Raw genomic sequence first — 16,711 nt, 5'->3', positions numbered from 1 at the left:
ATCTACCTGTTCTAGCTTTGTATCACAAAGCTGACATTCAGTTCTGTTGAATTTCTTACCTACTGACATCAATGTGGTCTTCGAGATGCTAATTTTCATACTATACTCATTGCACCTATTTTCAAGTTCCAAGATTTTAGACTGCAGGCTTTCGGCACAATCTGCTATTAAGCCCAAGTCGTCAGCATAGGCCAGACTGCTTACTACATTTCCACCTAACTGATTCCCTCCCTGCCATTTTATACCTTTCAGCAGATGATCCATGTAAACTACGAACAGAAAAAAGGTGAAAGATTACAGCCTTGTCTATCCCCTGTAAGTACCCTGAACCAAGAACCAAGTACCATCAATTCTCACTGAAGCCCAATTGTCAACATAAATGCCTTTGATTGATTTTAATAATCTACTTTTAACTGGCTTTACGTCCCACTAAATACTTTTACGGTTTTTGAAGACGGTGAAGTAGGCTACCGGAAATCAGTCCAGCAGTTCTTCTTTTACGTGCCAGTAAATCTACCGACACGAGGCTGACGTATTTGAGCACCTTCAAATACCACCGGACTGAGCCAGGATCGAGCCTGCCAAGATGGGGTCAGAAGGTCAGCACGTCAACCGTCTGAGCCACTCAGCCCGGCGTTATTATTATTATTATTATTATTAACAGAAGCTCTCGTGAGCTAGATTTTTGTGCAATATAATGAGTAGTGGGAGAGTTATTAACCACCAACGGCCATAGCATGTTGAATACACCGGTTCTCCTCCGATCACCGAAGTTAAGCAATATTGGGTGTAGTCAGTACTTGACGTTGAGTTATTATAACCACGCCCAGCTACAAAGGTAATCCGATACTTTCAGTCTTTATTATTATTATTATTATTATTATTATTATTATTATTATTAGTCTTCATCAACATTTCATCCTCATCACGACGCGCAGGACGCCTATGGGTGTCAAATCAAAAGACCTGCATCTGGCGAGCCGAACTTGTCCTCGGACACTAGAGCACTAAAAGCCATACGCCATTTTTTAAAATTTTATATAGGCTATATATATATATATATATATATTAATATATATATTATATATATATATATATTGAACCCGACAGGGGCATGATCCAAGGATCTTTGGTTGATATTGATCTTCGTAATTACTCACGCAATGCTATTTAAGGGAAACAATGCTGAAACCGATTAATATTCATATCATTAATAGAGGTCATGCCGAAACTAATTAATATTCATATCATTGAGATAGATAAATTGTGTCTTTAAAAATTATTCTACGAGATTTCTTTGTCTGCAACTTATTGCGCAGTATTGTCCTTTGTGTGGCGGGGGCCCGCAGATGAAGCCAAGCCAACTTAGACCCGGGAGGGGTTATGAATGGGGATTCCCCGTGACATCACTCTAGAGAAGACATCCCTCCTCAAGACTCACAGAATGAGGGGAAACCAACTTTTTCGAAACGAAATATAGGAGCCATCTTGGACTCGGACTAGCCAACTTAATTACCTACGATCTAGAAAATTAATGAAACTCGAATTATGGGGTCGTCTCCCGATTTAAAAGGGATAAATGTCGCTGGGACATTTATTTAGAGTGCTTAATGTCCCTTTTCTTGATAACTTTCAGAAGAAGAAAGAATACTGTGTGGTTTCTGCGTGGAAAAGTACTGGGCCATCTGTTTATTCTCACGACACCTCCTCGAGAAAGGGAGTTCATCACGCAGGGTGGGGGAAGCAGGACAGATTTTAATTAATTTAAGGAGATTCACCGAAGGATAAGTGAGTGGTTATGTCTCAATCGCATCAACTAAATACTGGTCACCGATTAACCGTACTATTATACCTCGAGTACGCCGGGAATAGGCGCTACGCAAATTAGTGGAAGGGGTATCGCTCCCTTGTAAAAACTACTGCAGTAAGGGACAAGCGTCAGTCGGGGTTAGCGACTCATCGACGGCGAAGCTATGCTCGGTTAAGCCCTCGTTAGTTCTTTGTTTAAGTGAAGTTAACTCCCATTTTAAGTGAAATAATACAATTCGCATAAACAGTGTATAGTTTTGATCTCGGTGACGCCAGTGTTCACTTTTTAGAAAACCGTGATGTGTAAAGTAATATTATTATCATTACTATAGTATAATAATCTGACGTAGCAGCAGACTGAATAGGAAAACCGAGAGATAGACGAGATTCGGTACTGAACCGCGGACTACGTAGTCGCTTACGAGATCGCGACCGGACGTTCACATTGAACGCTGTTAACCGGAGTGTGAATTAAACAGTGACGTGTGTGTACAGGATTAACTGCCAGCAGCTCCACCAGCATCGAACAATGGATCTACAACTTCAAGATGGAATGGAAAATGAAGTAATCACCGCGGTGCCCATGGACCAGGAGTAAGCTCAGGATGGACCTCCTGAGCTGACGAAGGTGTCATCATGTGACAGAGATGAGTACAAAGTTCCAATATCTGGAATGCATAGAGGGGATGGGAATGTTTATTGTAAACTGACGCTATAAGAGATTAAAGATGTAGTCCTGTTGAAATAGAGCGCCGGAATGGGCGCGTAGTTATTAATTCTTATTTAGGAAACCGGCGACAGGTCTGAGTAATTGATTGTAAATAATTTAGGGAATATAATACTTTAGCTTTTCATGGGATAGAGATTTATTCAATTATTTCTTTCTTGGGAGATTCTGTTTGTTTATTTGCGTCAGAAGACCAGGAGTAATTAGTTTAGGGGAGTGCAGTGAGAGTAGTTATTAGAGTAATCATTAATTTGATAAGTGTATGGCAAGTAAAACGGTAAGTACTACAGTGCGTAAGGCACGTAACTACGAGGCTCAGCGGTCGAACTGACAGCCAAGAACTCCACCCTTTGAAATACTTAGATAGGAAGTGATAAGATTAAATTGATTATGTGATTAAATTTACCAGAAGTGATCATAATGCGTGTGTCAAATATCAATCCGTGTGAATATTAATTAATTAATGAATGTAATGCCGTGTGACGATAAAGTGGCCATGTGCTGACCATCGATTAATTAGCAGTCAGTAATCAGATGTTAATTGGCGCGCGATTACTTAATTGTGTTTTAATTGCTGAATAGATTCCGCACGATGACCATGTATGATTAATGCAGCGGGTAAGTCATGTATAATGGCAACGATAATAATAATAATAATAATAATAATAATAATAATAATAATAATAATAATAATAATAATCGGGCAAATATTAGCATTGAAATACCGGAGCCGCATTGTGAAAGTGACGTGATACTGTTGGGTAAATGTGTGTTGAATTCGAGGTGATTTGCGCGAGTGTTTTAGACCTCGGTTTATTGTAGACTTGCTTCTTAGTGGAGTGGTCTTGCGTCCTTATGAAAGGGAAGGTTACGCCTGTTAATGGTGGGTTGTCGACCGCGTGTGAAATGGGAGCATTTCGTCTGCCCTTGCCACCAGTCGTGTTTTTTTTTCTATGTCCCAGATGTGTGGAAAGCAGGGGCTTTTTGAAGTAAGAGAAAGAGGCCTGTTTGAACGGCAAAATATGTGATTTACCTAACACGGCAGAGCAGTGTAGCTATTAACAAGCGACCCGACCGATAATGATAATGTTTGCCAACGAATCATTGTTAATTGCTCGAGTATAATATAGATAGGGATTACAGGACCCTGCCTTCATCGCAAGAGGTTGTCAGTTCGATGCTCAACGTAGGCATTGGAGGCCTACAGCGTCAGAAGAAAGATCAAAGTGCCTTTTACGTATTTGGTTGCATACCATGTATCATTTATGTGTTCTTTATGTCATGTGTGGTTGTACATAAGGTCAGTGGTGGTTCTGTCCATCAGCTTGGCGATGTCAATAATAGCGAGGGTCGGTTCGAACTCAGGTGTTGTATCATATGTGTGTATTTTTTTCTTTTACGTCATTTCATTGGGAAATCTAGGTCTTCATTAGAATAGGGATTGCTCAGACATGTTGTCGGATGCATGTTAGTTGTATGTGTTAGCGATAATATAGCCTCAGTGTTATGATAAAATTACCATTCGCTATATGTCACGATACATCGCTTCGCGATAAACGTACTCGTTTCTATCAAGTATAACGGACAGATGCTTACCTAACAAATCACAACATACATTTATAAATTTTAATGTAATTCATTAGTGTTATTTAGTGCGCCATTTCCCATCATCATTAAGGTTGAATAAACTGGTTTGTGAGTTAAATAATTTAATTCGAATGTGTTCTCATTTTAGTTATGTATGCCCCGCTTCTCCTCCCCTGTACGCCTTTAAGTTTACTTCAATTCAGCGCCTATTTATTTCATACTTCTTGACCCATGTGCGACCCTGTAGATTCCATGCCGGTGCCATTTAGGGAGGGGGCGGGTGCATATAAATGGCGCATCCAACGTGCGGGCCATTTAATGGCTCCCAACGTGAAGGCAATACAAATGACTTTTCCACGTGATGGCCATATAAATAGGCGCGTATATTTATTTTACCCGACATATAAACGTCGGCCCAATGTGGGACGTGTTTTACGGTTTAATAGGCGCATAATGATCCCACCTATTGCACACTATTAATGCGAAGATAGGGGCGTGTGTGTTGTTTAATAGGCAAGGTATACTTATGTGGCTTCCAAGAGTGGGCACGATTATTTTGGTAACCCGCGTTTACTTCTGACATTTCCACGTGAGGCCCAGTTTATTATAGCTGAATAAGTGACACCTTGATGTCAATCTTAAATCGTTTTCATGAATGAGAACACAGCCATGGTCCAATGATATGGGCAGAGCCATGACATTCGCGTAAGCAGGGGCGTATCCAAAATTCAAAGGGATTAGTTCGAATCCCGGGAAACAGTGAAATGAATTTCCCATAAGTGAGGTTCGAAGTGAATAGAGGCTTTTTCTTAGTGCATATCTATTCACGGATATTAGCCAGCGGTGCGTGTTTCGTCACCAAACAACCTGCTATTAGGAAATATATTTTACGTTAGTATAACCGTGGATGAGAAGAGGTAACCTCACGCCTACACTCTTTTTTTTCGAGTGGCAGTAGGTTGATTTCATGGGTTCAGTTTGAGATTCTGATGACTTTGTGTGTTTGAAGGACCTCAATGCTGAGGGCATGGGTTGATTTACTGGCACTATACCACATGTGTTGGTATTTAAAATCGAGCGCAATTTTAGAATTACATGTTAACCGTCAGTTTTGTTAACTGAACTTAAGGGCTACTATTATAATCATTTTTCGGAAATTTCCCGTTGCCATTTTATATAAATTTCATGAACCTTAATGATGTTAGGCAGTTAGGCAGCTTCAATTATAGCCGTTTTGAGGCTTAATTTGTAATGATAATTAAAGTAAAAATTTTTTGAAGCTGGAAGAACGAAAAGTCTGGATAGAGGAATCTTTTCTTTTAAAATAAATAATAATTATATATTGTTGTGGATTGTTGACACCGACGTTAGCGAGGGGGGTCCTGTCATCTCAAAGGATAGCGATATGGATAGTGAAGCCATCCGGGCTTTGATGGAGGAGATTAGGGAGATGAAGAATAGCATGAAGGACGATTTAAGGAAAACTAGTGAGGAAAACTGTGTGCAGATTAGGGCACTTGAAAATAGGATGGAAGAGAACAGTGCGCAGATTAGGGAGATGAAGGACGGTGTGAAGGACGATTTAAAGAAAAGTAGTGAGGAGACGAGGAGTGCGCTTGAAAATAAGATGGAGGAGAACAGTGCGCAGATTAGGGGTAGCGTGAAGGACGATTTAAAAGTAGTGAGGAGACGAGGAGTGCGCTTGAAAATAAGATGGAGGAGAACAGTGCGCAGATTAGGGGTAGCGTGAAGGACGATATTAAGACACTTGAAAATAGGATGGAAGAGAACATTGCGCAGATTAGAGACAGCGTGAAGGACGATATTAAGACGCTTGAAAATGAATGCAAGCAGGGGCGGGTGCAATATATATATATATATATATATATATATAATTTTTTTTTTTAAGTCCATGGAAGAACTGAAGTTCTGTTACTTCTCTCAGTATCCAGTTGCTATTGCTACTTCATCATTAATATTTTTTGAATTTATTTCAGCAAACCTTTCTTGCCTGGCTGGGAACACTGCAAGGTCAAGTGCCCGACCCACTTCGTTCTTCACCTCCTTGCTCCTTGCCTCCAGGTGAAGTCCCTTAAAACGTGCTTCTACAGAGTAGTCGTGACGAATAATTACATCAACAGTGCTAATAACCAGGGGATTTAACACCATTTGCCGGTCATGAATTTTCTTCGTGACAGTCAAGTACTTTTTAGAAAGGTACTCGTTAACTATGACTTACGCTCCTCTAACTTAAATCTGAACCAATACTTAAGAATTATAGGTAAGCACGAATGATTGATGATTTATTTTTAGTTTAGTCATCTTCTTGTGGTTCGTATTCCACGTAAAAGTGGTTACGTCGCTTAAATGCGGCCAGTATCCAGTGTTCGGTATATAGTAGGTTCGAACCCCACTGTCGGCAGCCCTAAAAATGGTTTTCCGTGGTTTCCCATTTTCACACCAGGCAAATGCTGGGGCTGTACCTTAATTAAGGCCACGGCCGCTTCCTTCCCACTCCTAGCCCTTTCCTGTCCCATCGTTGCCGTAAGACCTATCTGTATCTGAATTACAGAAAGGAATTTATTGTTGCAGAAAAGAAAAGAGAGATTGTCATTAACATAGGCTAATTATTAATATTTCTATGGGTTTCGTAAAGAAAATTTTATGATCGTGAGGCAAGAGAATTACGCATTACATAATGCCATAGGAGCAATTGATTCCACTTCCCATGTTAGTGGAGCGGTGTAATACATACGCGGTATCCTTCACCTGTCGTAAGAAGGTGCCTCACCAACTCTCAACTTGGGAACGAGGTTTGGTGACCACGGGGCACTAGTTGAGTCTGGCACTGTTTCGACTTATTCGTACCAGGTTCTTATGGGAACTCCCTTGGTAACTCCTGTTTCTTTGTGACCTTGAAAGTAATAGGTTTGCGGGGCGAGGCACGGGAGTCTTTCATTTTCACGCCCTTCGTGGCCCATACTTTTCTTTTGCACATGACCTCATTCGGGTGGTGATAGTCATTATTGTTTTAAGAGGAAATGCAACTGGGCAACCTAATCAGAAGGAAGAAAGGAAGAGGTCCAACCCGTAGATTAGCCTACTTACTGGCCAGGTAAGAGATTTTTACCTGAATGTGAGGGTTGGTTCAAGGTCCGCTGTGAGATAGGTCCCGGTCTAGTGAAACGAAGAATAACGGCCGGGAGGAACAACACCGCGTCAGCTCGGGGCTGAGCAGCTGTCAGTTGGTAAGACAAGACCCAACAGGGCTGTAGCACCACGTAGTTTCAAGTCACACTTTGTTATATGCAAAAAATGACCGCTATGTTCACATAGTTTTCGGATTTATAACCTTTATTTATGCCTCCGTTAACTGTGTATTTGAAAGATTACGGCAATTCCTGTTTTCCTGCAGCATATTTCGGGAAGTTGGGACCATAAAGAACACTTTATCGTGCTTTCGTATAATCTCGATCAAATGAGCCTGAATCTCCACAATTTCCCCCTCCATCGCCATTGTTCTCAAGTAAACTACTAAATCAAAAGAGTTGTAAAAGACCGAGCCTCATCACGAGATGTTTAAAATCCGTCCTGTATCAGGTGGTATTTGTTTACACAAGTGTGGTGCCAGCTGATAGATACCAAGGCCAGTGTGCGAGTGCATCTCAAGGGAAGAAGATCCATCTCGTTAGCGGTAAACAAACTTTAATCATCTGCATGGCGAGATCTGTCACGTAAGTGACTTCAGTCCCAATCCGTCTTCCGCAAAGGTTGCTTGACAGCGGCTGGTGACAGAAAAATGCTGAAGCACCGGGCAGAGTTGGCCGTGCGGTTAGGAGTGCGCAGCTGTGAGCTTGCATCCGGGAGATAGTGGGTTCGAACCCCACTGTCGGCAGGCCTGAAGATGGTTTTCCGTGGTTTCCCATTTTCACACCAGGCAAATACTGGGGCTGTACCTTAATCAAGGCCATGGCCGTTTCCTTCCCATTCCTAGGCCTTCCCTATTCCATCGTCGCCATAAGACCTATCTGTGTCGGTGCGACGTAAAACAAAAAGAAAGAAAAAAAGAAATGCTGAAGCAGTGGGCAGCTGGACATACCTTACATAGGTCAACTAAACAGAACAGAACGGGTGATGTGAATGAGCCTGAGATCCATATTCTGTCTCGCAAATATTGAGATGTATCTCGTCAGCGGATTCTCTTGGAGATACATCTCCAATAAACTGGAGCTTCATCTCATGGAAACGAGATGGATCTGTGAATTTCCTGTGACAGCCCAATAGGAGACCGAAAGTGATGGAAAGCAGGTTGAAAACGAGACAGTGGACAAATTTATTTAATAAAGAAAAGAGATTTTCTTCAACATCATTATAGAGATCTCAATGGTTTTCTTATATAAAAAGAAGTGGATTATCACAACATTCTGGAGCCAATACGGGAGACAAGAGGTGGAGCTCTTACAAACACAGCCGATGATATACGTTTCGACCAGAACGCTTCGGAAGTTAGAGCAATTGTATCGGATATTTGAGAAACCACACATGTCCATTTTCGAATAACATAGGTTAAATGCATATGTATTATGTTCAAATCATGTGTATTCCCATCTTTCAGAGAGAAAGCACGTACGTCCGCCTCATTATAAGGATTTTACTGGGACCTTAAACATGTTTTCTTGGCCTATTTTTAATAGGCAGGACATATCTGAGGAACTTGACTTTAACAGGCATGAGAAATTTAATAACGTAATTAAAGTGTGATATGTAGTGTGCTTAAATGTTTGTAAGCATTAAATAACCTCATGTTTAATTTTTTTGCTGGTAAGAGTTTATTTATTTGAGAAATCACACATTTTCAGTGATTTTCAGTCCCTATATCACTTAGTTTTGAAAACTTATTTTCTTTCAGTAATGATCAGAATTATTACAAAAGATGTGATAGATAATTGGTATAAAGTCACACACATATTCCAAACATTAGAAGCTTTAGGCAGTTTTTCGACTTTTCCCAAAACTATTAGTACCTAGTGGACATGTGTGTTTTCTCAAATAACCGATTCAATTAGGTCATGAGCAGAAGACTGGATGTAATCTCCAAGTAATTTCCAGAGGTACGGGTAAGCGTGGGGGTGGTGTAATGATTGCAGTAAGTAATAAACTTATAGCCCGTCACAGGCCCGACCTAGAAACTGAATGTGAGATAACCTGGGTTGAAATTACGATCTCCAGAACTAAAACTTGTTACTTGCTTCTACCGCCCACCCTCCGGTGATATCACAGCGTTAGAAAATTGCATTAATTCAACGGTTTTGGCTCTGAATAAATCCAACGATATTGTGCTAATCGGTGATTTCAGTTCGCACATATCCTGACAATCTATAACCACTGGAACAGTAACCGACCCTGTGGACTCAATTATTTTGTCTAATTTCCTAAACGGTCTTCATCTACATCAGTTCTGCTTAAAACCCACCAGAAATCTGGCAACATTGGATCTCCTCTTCTCTATAGTAACTACTGTTAGTGTATCTGTTGGCAGAAACATTCTTAGCGCTGACCATGACTCAATCGAAGCCACCCTCAGCCTACCTGCTTATCAACATGAAGACTTCTCACCCGCTGCGAGGCAAACATTTCCTCTGTGGACTGGCTAGTCGTCAACCAGGACTTATCATCCCTCCCTTGGGGCTGGTTATCAGCTGAGCGTGACGTCAACAGTGCGGTTTCCCTGTTTGAGGATTTAATATTTACTACCATTAAACAGCATGTACCTTTCTCCAAACCCAGAACACACAAATATCCCCCCTGGCTGAGTGCCGAAACTAAATTGCTACTAAAGAACAAAACCCGTGCGTGGTCACTCTGGAAGTCCATCCCCAATTCACACACATATAATACTTTTAAACACCTCAGGAAAATTTCAAAATCGCATCTTAAAAATGACTACAACCGGCACATCACTTTTATAACTCGAAACCTTAGAAACAACCCTAAAAAATTCTGGACCCTCATTTCATCACGTAGAAAGTCACCCCGGATACCACTGAATCTTGAAATACATAGTGATGATGTCCCAACTGAATTAAGGTCTCAAAAATTCAATGAGTACTTTCACTCCACCTTTACCCCTCCTGCACCTCTCACAGAACTACCACAGATCAATAGTGTTTGCAGTTACTCTCTGTCGCAAATATCAACGACCCCTAACGAAGTTCAAAATATTCTCAGTAGTCTCCCAACAAACCGCTCCACCGGGCCCAATGATATTATCCCTATATTCCTCAAAAATACTTCTGCATCTCTCTGTGCACCGTTATCTACAATTTTAAACCTGTGTATGGCTACTGGTACATTCCCCGACAGCTGGAAACAAGCTGATATCACACCTATGTTCAAATCTGGCAACAAACATGATATCTCATCATACCGCCCAATATCTATCGTTCCAATACTATCCTCTGTCCTTGAAAGAATAATCCACCGCCGACTCCTCTTCTTCACACAGCCGTACCTCTCTGAAGAACAACACGGATTCACTCCCGGAAAATCATGCCCCACTAACCTCACTGTTCTCAATCACCACGTCAATACAGCAATGGAAAATAAATCTCAGTTAGATGTAATCTATATAGATCTGGCCAAGGCATTCGACTCAGTGGATCATGCACTTCTTCTTCATAAGCTCGCCAGACTGAATATCCATGGCCCCGTCTTGTCATTGATAACAAGTTTCCTCTCCGGCAGAAAACAAAGAGTGGTACTCCCTGAATCTGCCTCATCATGGTTATTTGTGTTATCAGGTGTATCTCAGGGCAGTATCCTGGGACCCGTACTCTTTGTTCTCTATATCGATGACATAATTCTTTGCACACAAAATAGTGAGTGTTCCATCCTCTTGTACGCTGACGACCTGAAAATCCTAAGAGAAGTGTCTAAGCCTGATGACTGTGATGAATTACAGACTGTTCTCAATTCGTGTGGTGACTGGTTTAAGAAATGGAATCTTTCTCCCAATGTTAAGAAGTGCAGTACAATCTCGTTTTCATTGCTAAAGCAAAGAATGAATACTGCATATACCATCCAGGGAAATACTTTGCAATCGGCTTCTCAGGTAAGAGACCTATGTGTTATAATAGACTGTAAACTAACCTTCTCTGCTCACATTCACTCCATAAAATCCCGTGCTATGCGTACTCTAGGCATTCTTTACAGGTTTACTGAAATTAATGATATTAACGCCTTAAAAACATACTTTGTCTCGTATGTTCTCCCCATTATTGATTTTTGTTCCCCTATTTGGTCCTCATCTGGTATCACAAACATATCTCAACTAAATAGTATTTTTAACTTTTTCACTTTCATCCTGTTTTTAAGAACAAAACTAAATCTGACATTATGACCTATCTGGGTATACTTGACCTGAGAAGCCGTTTACAGTTCTCTGATCTATGTTACCTTCACAAAATAATCAATGGCTACACCAAATGTAATACTCTTCAAGCGTACTTCCCTATACACGTTCCTCCCCGCCCTACACGCAACCGGCGCACTCAGCATGTGTCCCATCCGCGCCTAACTTTACAACGCTCTATCTTCCACCGTCTCCCTACTCTTGGTAACTCACTATCCGATATTGACATATTCACACCTTTCGCATCCTTCAAACAAAAAATTAGAAGATTCCTCTAAGTCCTCCCCAGGTTTTCACTTTCTTCCGTCCCTCCTACCCTCGACCTTTCTTCTTCCTAATTTCAGTAACCGACACTTGCCAGTTACCGTTGTCATTTTTGTTACATTGTTACTGTTAAAATGTATTGTTGTTACTTAATATTGTTGTTTATACCTTTGTTGTCTTTTATTATTAGTGTAAAATGGCCCTCCATAGGCTGTATGTAATAATTAATTAAATAAATAAATAAATAAATAAATAAATAAATAAATAAATAAAAAGTGCACAAGCATTAGAAAATGTAAAGATCGAGAGGCAAGAAAGTTACGCATTTCATAATGCTATAAGAGCAATTGATTCCACTTTCCATGTTAGTAGAGCGATATAATACATCCGCGGTGTCCTCTGTCTGTCGTAAGAGTTGACTAAAAGGGGGCCTCAGCAGCTCTTAAATTCGGAGCGAGGGTTGATGACCACGGGGCCCTAGTTGAGTTTGGTACTATTTCGACTTACTGAAGACAGGCTCCTTACTTTCATCTATCATATTCGACCTCCCTTGGTCAACTCTTCTTCCTTTCTGACCGCGCAAGTTGGCCGTGCGGTTAGGGTCGCGCAGCTGTGAGCTTGTATTCGGGAGATAATGGGTTCGAACACCACTGTCGGCAGCCCTGAAGATGATTTTCCGTGGTTTCCTATTTTCACAACAGGCAAATGCTGGAGTTGTACCTCAATTAATACCACGGCCGCTTCCTCCCCGCTCCTAGCTCTTTCCAATCCCATCGTCGCCATAAGACCTATCTCTGTCGGTGCGACGTAAAACAAATTGTTGTTCCTTTCCGAAAGTATTTAAGTTTGCAAGGCCTAGGGAGTCTTTCATGTTCACGCCCTTCGTGGCCCTTACATTTCTTTTGCCGATGCCTTCATTCTGGCAGTGGTAATGATTATTATTTTTTTTTTTTTTTTTTTTTTTTTTTTTTTTTTTTTTTTTTTTTTTTGCTAGGGGCTTTACGTCGCACCGACACAGATAGGTCTTATGGCGACGATGGGATGGCAAAGGCCTAGGAGTTGGAAGGAAGCGGCCGTGGCCTTAATTAAGGTACAGCCCCAGCATTTGCCTGGTGTGAAAATGGGAAACCACGGAAAACCATCTTCAGGGCTGCCGATAGTGGGATTCGAACCTACTATCTCCCGGATGCAAGCTCACAGCCGCGCGCCTCTACGCGCACGGCCAACTTGCCCGGTGATTATTATTTTAAAAGGAATTCAGCTTGGCAACCACCCTCTCTTAACTCTAATCAGAATGGGGGGAAAAAAAGAGATTCAACCCTTAGAAGAATGAAGGCACCGGTGAAAGAAAGGGAATGGCCACTAGGGACGTGAAAATGGAATGAAAGACTCCCTTGGACTCGCAATACTAATACCGTCGGTGTTGAAAAAGAACAAGAGTTCACCAAGAGAGGCCGGATTGCAAAGATGTAAATGAGGAGCTTGGCACAAATAAGTGGAAACATCTAAGGACCTCGTGGTCACCAACCAATAAATGAGAGCCCCTAGGTTCCCCTTTATACGCCTATGATGTGAGGCAGGAGATAATAATAATGATAATAATAATAATAATAATAATAATAATAATAATAATAATAATGTTCGTAGACATTTTAAATCGACGCCGTGTAGGGTGCCTGTGCGTCATTGTCGACGCTTTATTTCACTTTACCACTTGGCAGAGTAAATCGAATCTCCCTTTTAAAATTAATTATGTCAGTTAATCACCATTGTGTGTCAACAGACATTCCTAACATGCTTACATCTTACGACATAATGTCAAATGGAATTTTTTCTACCCTCCAAAATCCATTACCACTGACGGGTTTGAACCCAGAATCTTGAGATCTTGAGGCCAACACTCTACGACTCATAAACAAAGGCAGCTAAGCAGGGGATACTGTGGATGTAGGCCTATTCCACCTTTCCTACTCAGAGAAGGGTTTTTCGGGGTAGGGTCAGGAACGAGCAGATGCCCTATTCTCAAATATTTTCGTGAACATTAGGTCTATCAAAAGACTGTATACAACAAACGTTCAAGAATATGTTATTTCTGTTTCTTTATGCCATGTACGTATTTATCGTGCGATGGATAATAACGCAGATGATTACGAAAAACTGAATATTTAGTCCAAGTCCCGTGGAATATATCGTGCATGTCACTTCAAGGTGGGCAACGGGAAAAAACTCTTTTCGATATAACATATATTAAGGGAGGTATCGTCAATGTCAGAGCACCACGCCAGTGGTTTGATATACACTATACAACCTGAGAACCACGGAGAATTTCACACAACTTCTGACCAGGAACTGTACCGCAAAATAAATTCGGAAATCGTCATTATTCTCTCTCGACTTTGTTCAGTTCCGTCATATTTCACGTTACTGCCACGCGCTTTCGTAAGAAAATATAATTTGAACATGTCGCATCAAACGTGTGAAAAGAGACATGTTAATTCGCATACATTTCTGAAGGTAACATGCAATCCACTGAAATTTCCCGTACCGAGCTCGATAGCTGCAGTCGCTTAAGTGCGGCTAGTATCCAGTAATCGGGAGATAGTGGGTTCGAGCCCCACTGTCGGCAGCCCTGAAGATGGTTTTCCGTGGTTTCCCATTTTCACGCCAGGCAAATGCCGGGATTGTACCTTGTATTTCCTATGCCTTTCCTATCCTATCGTCGCCATAAGACATATCTGTGTCGGTGCGACGTAAAGCAAAAAAAAAATTCCCGTACGAAGAACTGGTTCAAATGCTAGTCAAAATAAGAAAAGACTACAATAAAAATATACCCTTTCCAGGATCTGTGGTTTCTAAGATTATGGGAGACGTGTGTTATCTTATCTTACATCAGTGAACAAATCAACTAAACCACATTTAAAAAAGAATGGAGCGTCTGTTCTGAAATCACATCAAACAAAATCGAATCCTATAGATTTCGTGATACAAATCACAGAGATAGAAAGTTACTGCTGACTCCTCAGTCACGGTTTCGATCTGTGCGACCACCTTAAGTTGTTTACATGTTCAATATTGCGCACTTATAATAGAGCACGCATATGTCTTCATTAAAAGCCAACAAAGTTGATGAACGTGATATCCTCACCTATAAGGCAGGCAGTGGCAGACCGCTTCATGATGATGGCTGGAAGAGTGTTGGCGTTTCACTGGACTGGCAAGGTGAGGCAGCCTTATATAGAACCTCATCCCGCGGTGTCCTCGGGCGCTACGAGTAAGGTAGCAGTAACAACAACAGTTTCCTTCTAAACATTTATTGCATCATTTCTAACAGGAGCGTGACATGTTAAACATATTCACGAACAGCTTGATTATTTCTACTCTTCAGTGGCGTAGGTACAACTTTTCCTTGGGGGAGGGGGAAAGGGGGTGTGAATAATAATAATAATAATAATAATAATAATAATAATAATAATAATAATAATAATAATAATAATATATTATTATTATAGTAATAATAATTATTATTATATTAATAAAACACATTTAAATGGATGTTTTTATTATTTTATTACTTTTACATCCGTAAAACTAATAAAATAATAAATGTATCTAATTATAATAATGAGTGCACGTGCCTCATTGGGGAGGGGGATATATCCCTCATCATCTACACCACTTCTACTCTCCATCGAATGAATAGCATTGTATACAAGTCATAAAATGTAGCCAAATACAACAAAGTAAGATATCCATGTACATCTTACGGATGTCGCCGTGATTTAGGGATTAGCTTATATGTTTCTCATATTGTTAATCTATTCAGGTTACCTAGTTGTACTTCCTTTTAAAATAACAGTCACCAATCAAAAGCACATACTCACGATTTCGGTATGAGGATGATGGGGAGTAATAGTAATGTTAGGTCCCATGGCGACGATAGGGTAGAAAAGGGCCAGGAGTGGGAAGGAAGCGGCGGTGGCCTTAATTAAGGTACAGCCCCAGCATTTGCCTGGTGTGAAAATGGGAAACCACGGAAAACCATCTTATGGGCTGCCGACAGTAGACTAGGGTTCGAACCCACTATCTCCCGAATGCAAACTCACAGTTGCGTGGCCCTAACCGCACGGCCACTTGATTGGTACAGTGATTTATTGTTTATCTTACGGGCTTCTTTGATGTGATGATAAAACATGCCCATGCCTCGAGTGTATCGTGCGTGGTGAGAAACTCTGTAAATGCTGTTATGGTTTCTAGTGAATTGAAACGTAATTTATCACCAAAACATTCCTCTCTGTTATACAAAGATGCCAACTATCTTTGTCAGTTTTTTAACTAAACACAAATCAAGTAACGTTCATGTCTGCGTGGGCACGTGTTTCGGGGAATGTACTTACCGTAAAGTCAAAGAAACACAACGTTTTAATGCCTACTATAATGAAAGTAGTCCAAGGTTCAGAAACTGCTGTAAATTCCAAAAATATCGTCTTTCTTCAGGTACGGTCAGTCGCCAAGTTATTGGCCGAAAGGAGAAAATCAACAGTAGTCAGAATTTCTCTCTTCAGATCGACGAGTCCATCGATATTAACGGTTACACACAAATTCCTGCCTACATTCTGTACATGGAGATGTAAATGCAACTAACTTACCCGAGTGAGCCACTGGTGAAGAAATAGTTCGTGGCTTGTTTTTCTTTTCAACTGGCCTTACGTCGCACCGACACAGATACGGCGACAATGGGAGACGAAAGGGCTAGGTGTGTGAACGAAGTGGCTGTGGCCTTAATTACGGTACAACCCCAGCATTTGCCTGGAAAACTAACCGCACGGTCAACTCGATCGGTAATATTTCCTGTAACTAATAAATGTGTGTTCCATAATGAATTGGGAGGATTACGTTAGTGTTTGTACATACGG

At 40.9% G+C, this 16,711-nt stretch overlaps 1 protein-coding gene across 1 annotated transcript in view; it reads right to left on the bottom strand.

Annotated features, from left to right (window-relative positions):
- The window catches only part of LOC137498536 (uncharacterized), a 53,021-nt gene extending 37,961 nt beyond the window's left edge, over positions 1 to 15,060 (bottom strand). The window contains exon 1 of the mRNA XM_068226186.1: positions 14,944 to 15,060. Coding sequence (XP_068082287.1) covers positions 14,944 to 14,974 — 31 coding nt within the window. The 5' untranslated portion in view covers positions 14,975 to 15,060. The remainder of the gene's footprint in view (positions 1 to 14,943) is intronic.
- Between the last annotated feature and the right edge of the window lie 1,651 nt (positions 15,061 to 16,711).

Source organism: Anabrus simplex, chromosome 2, assembly GCF_040414725.1.
Source record: "Anabrus simplex isolate iqAnaSimp1 chromosome 2, ASM4041472v1, whole genome shotgun sequence".
In the NCBI taxonomy this organism is placed as follows: Eukaryota; Metazoa; Arthropoda; class Insecta; order Orthoptera; family Tettigoniidae; genus Anabrus; species Anabrus simplex.
Note: the sequence above shows the minus strand (reverse complement) of the source record. Positions and strands in the feature narration are given on the sequence as shown.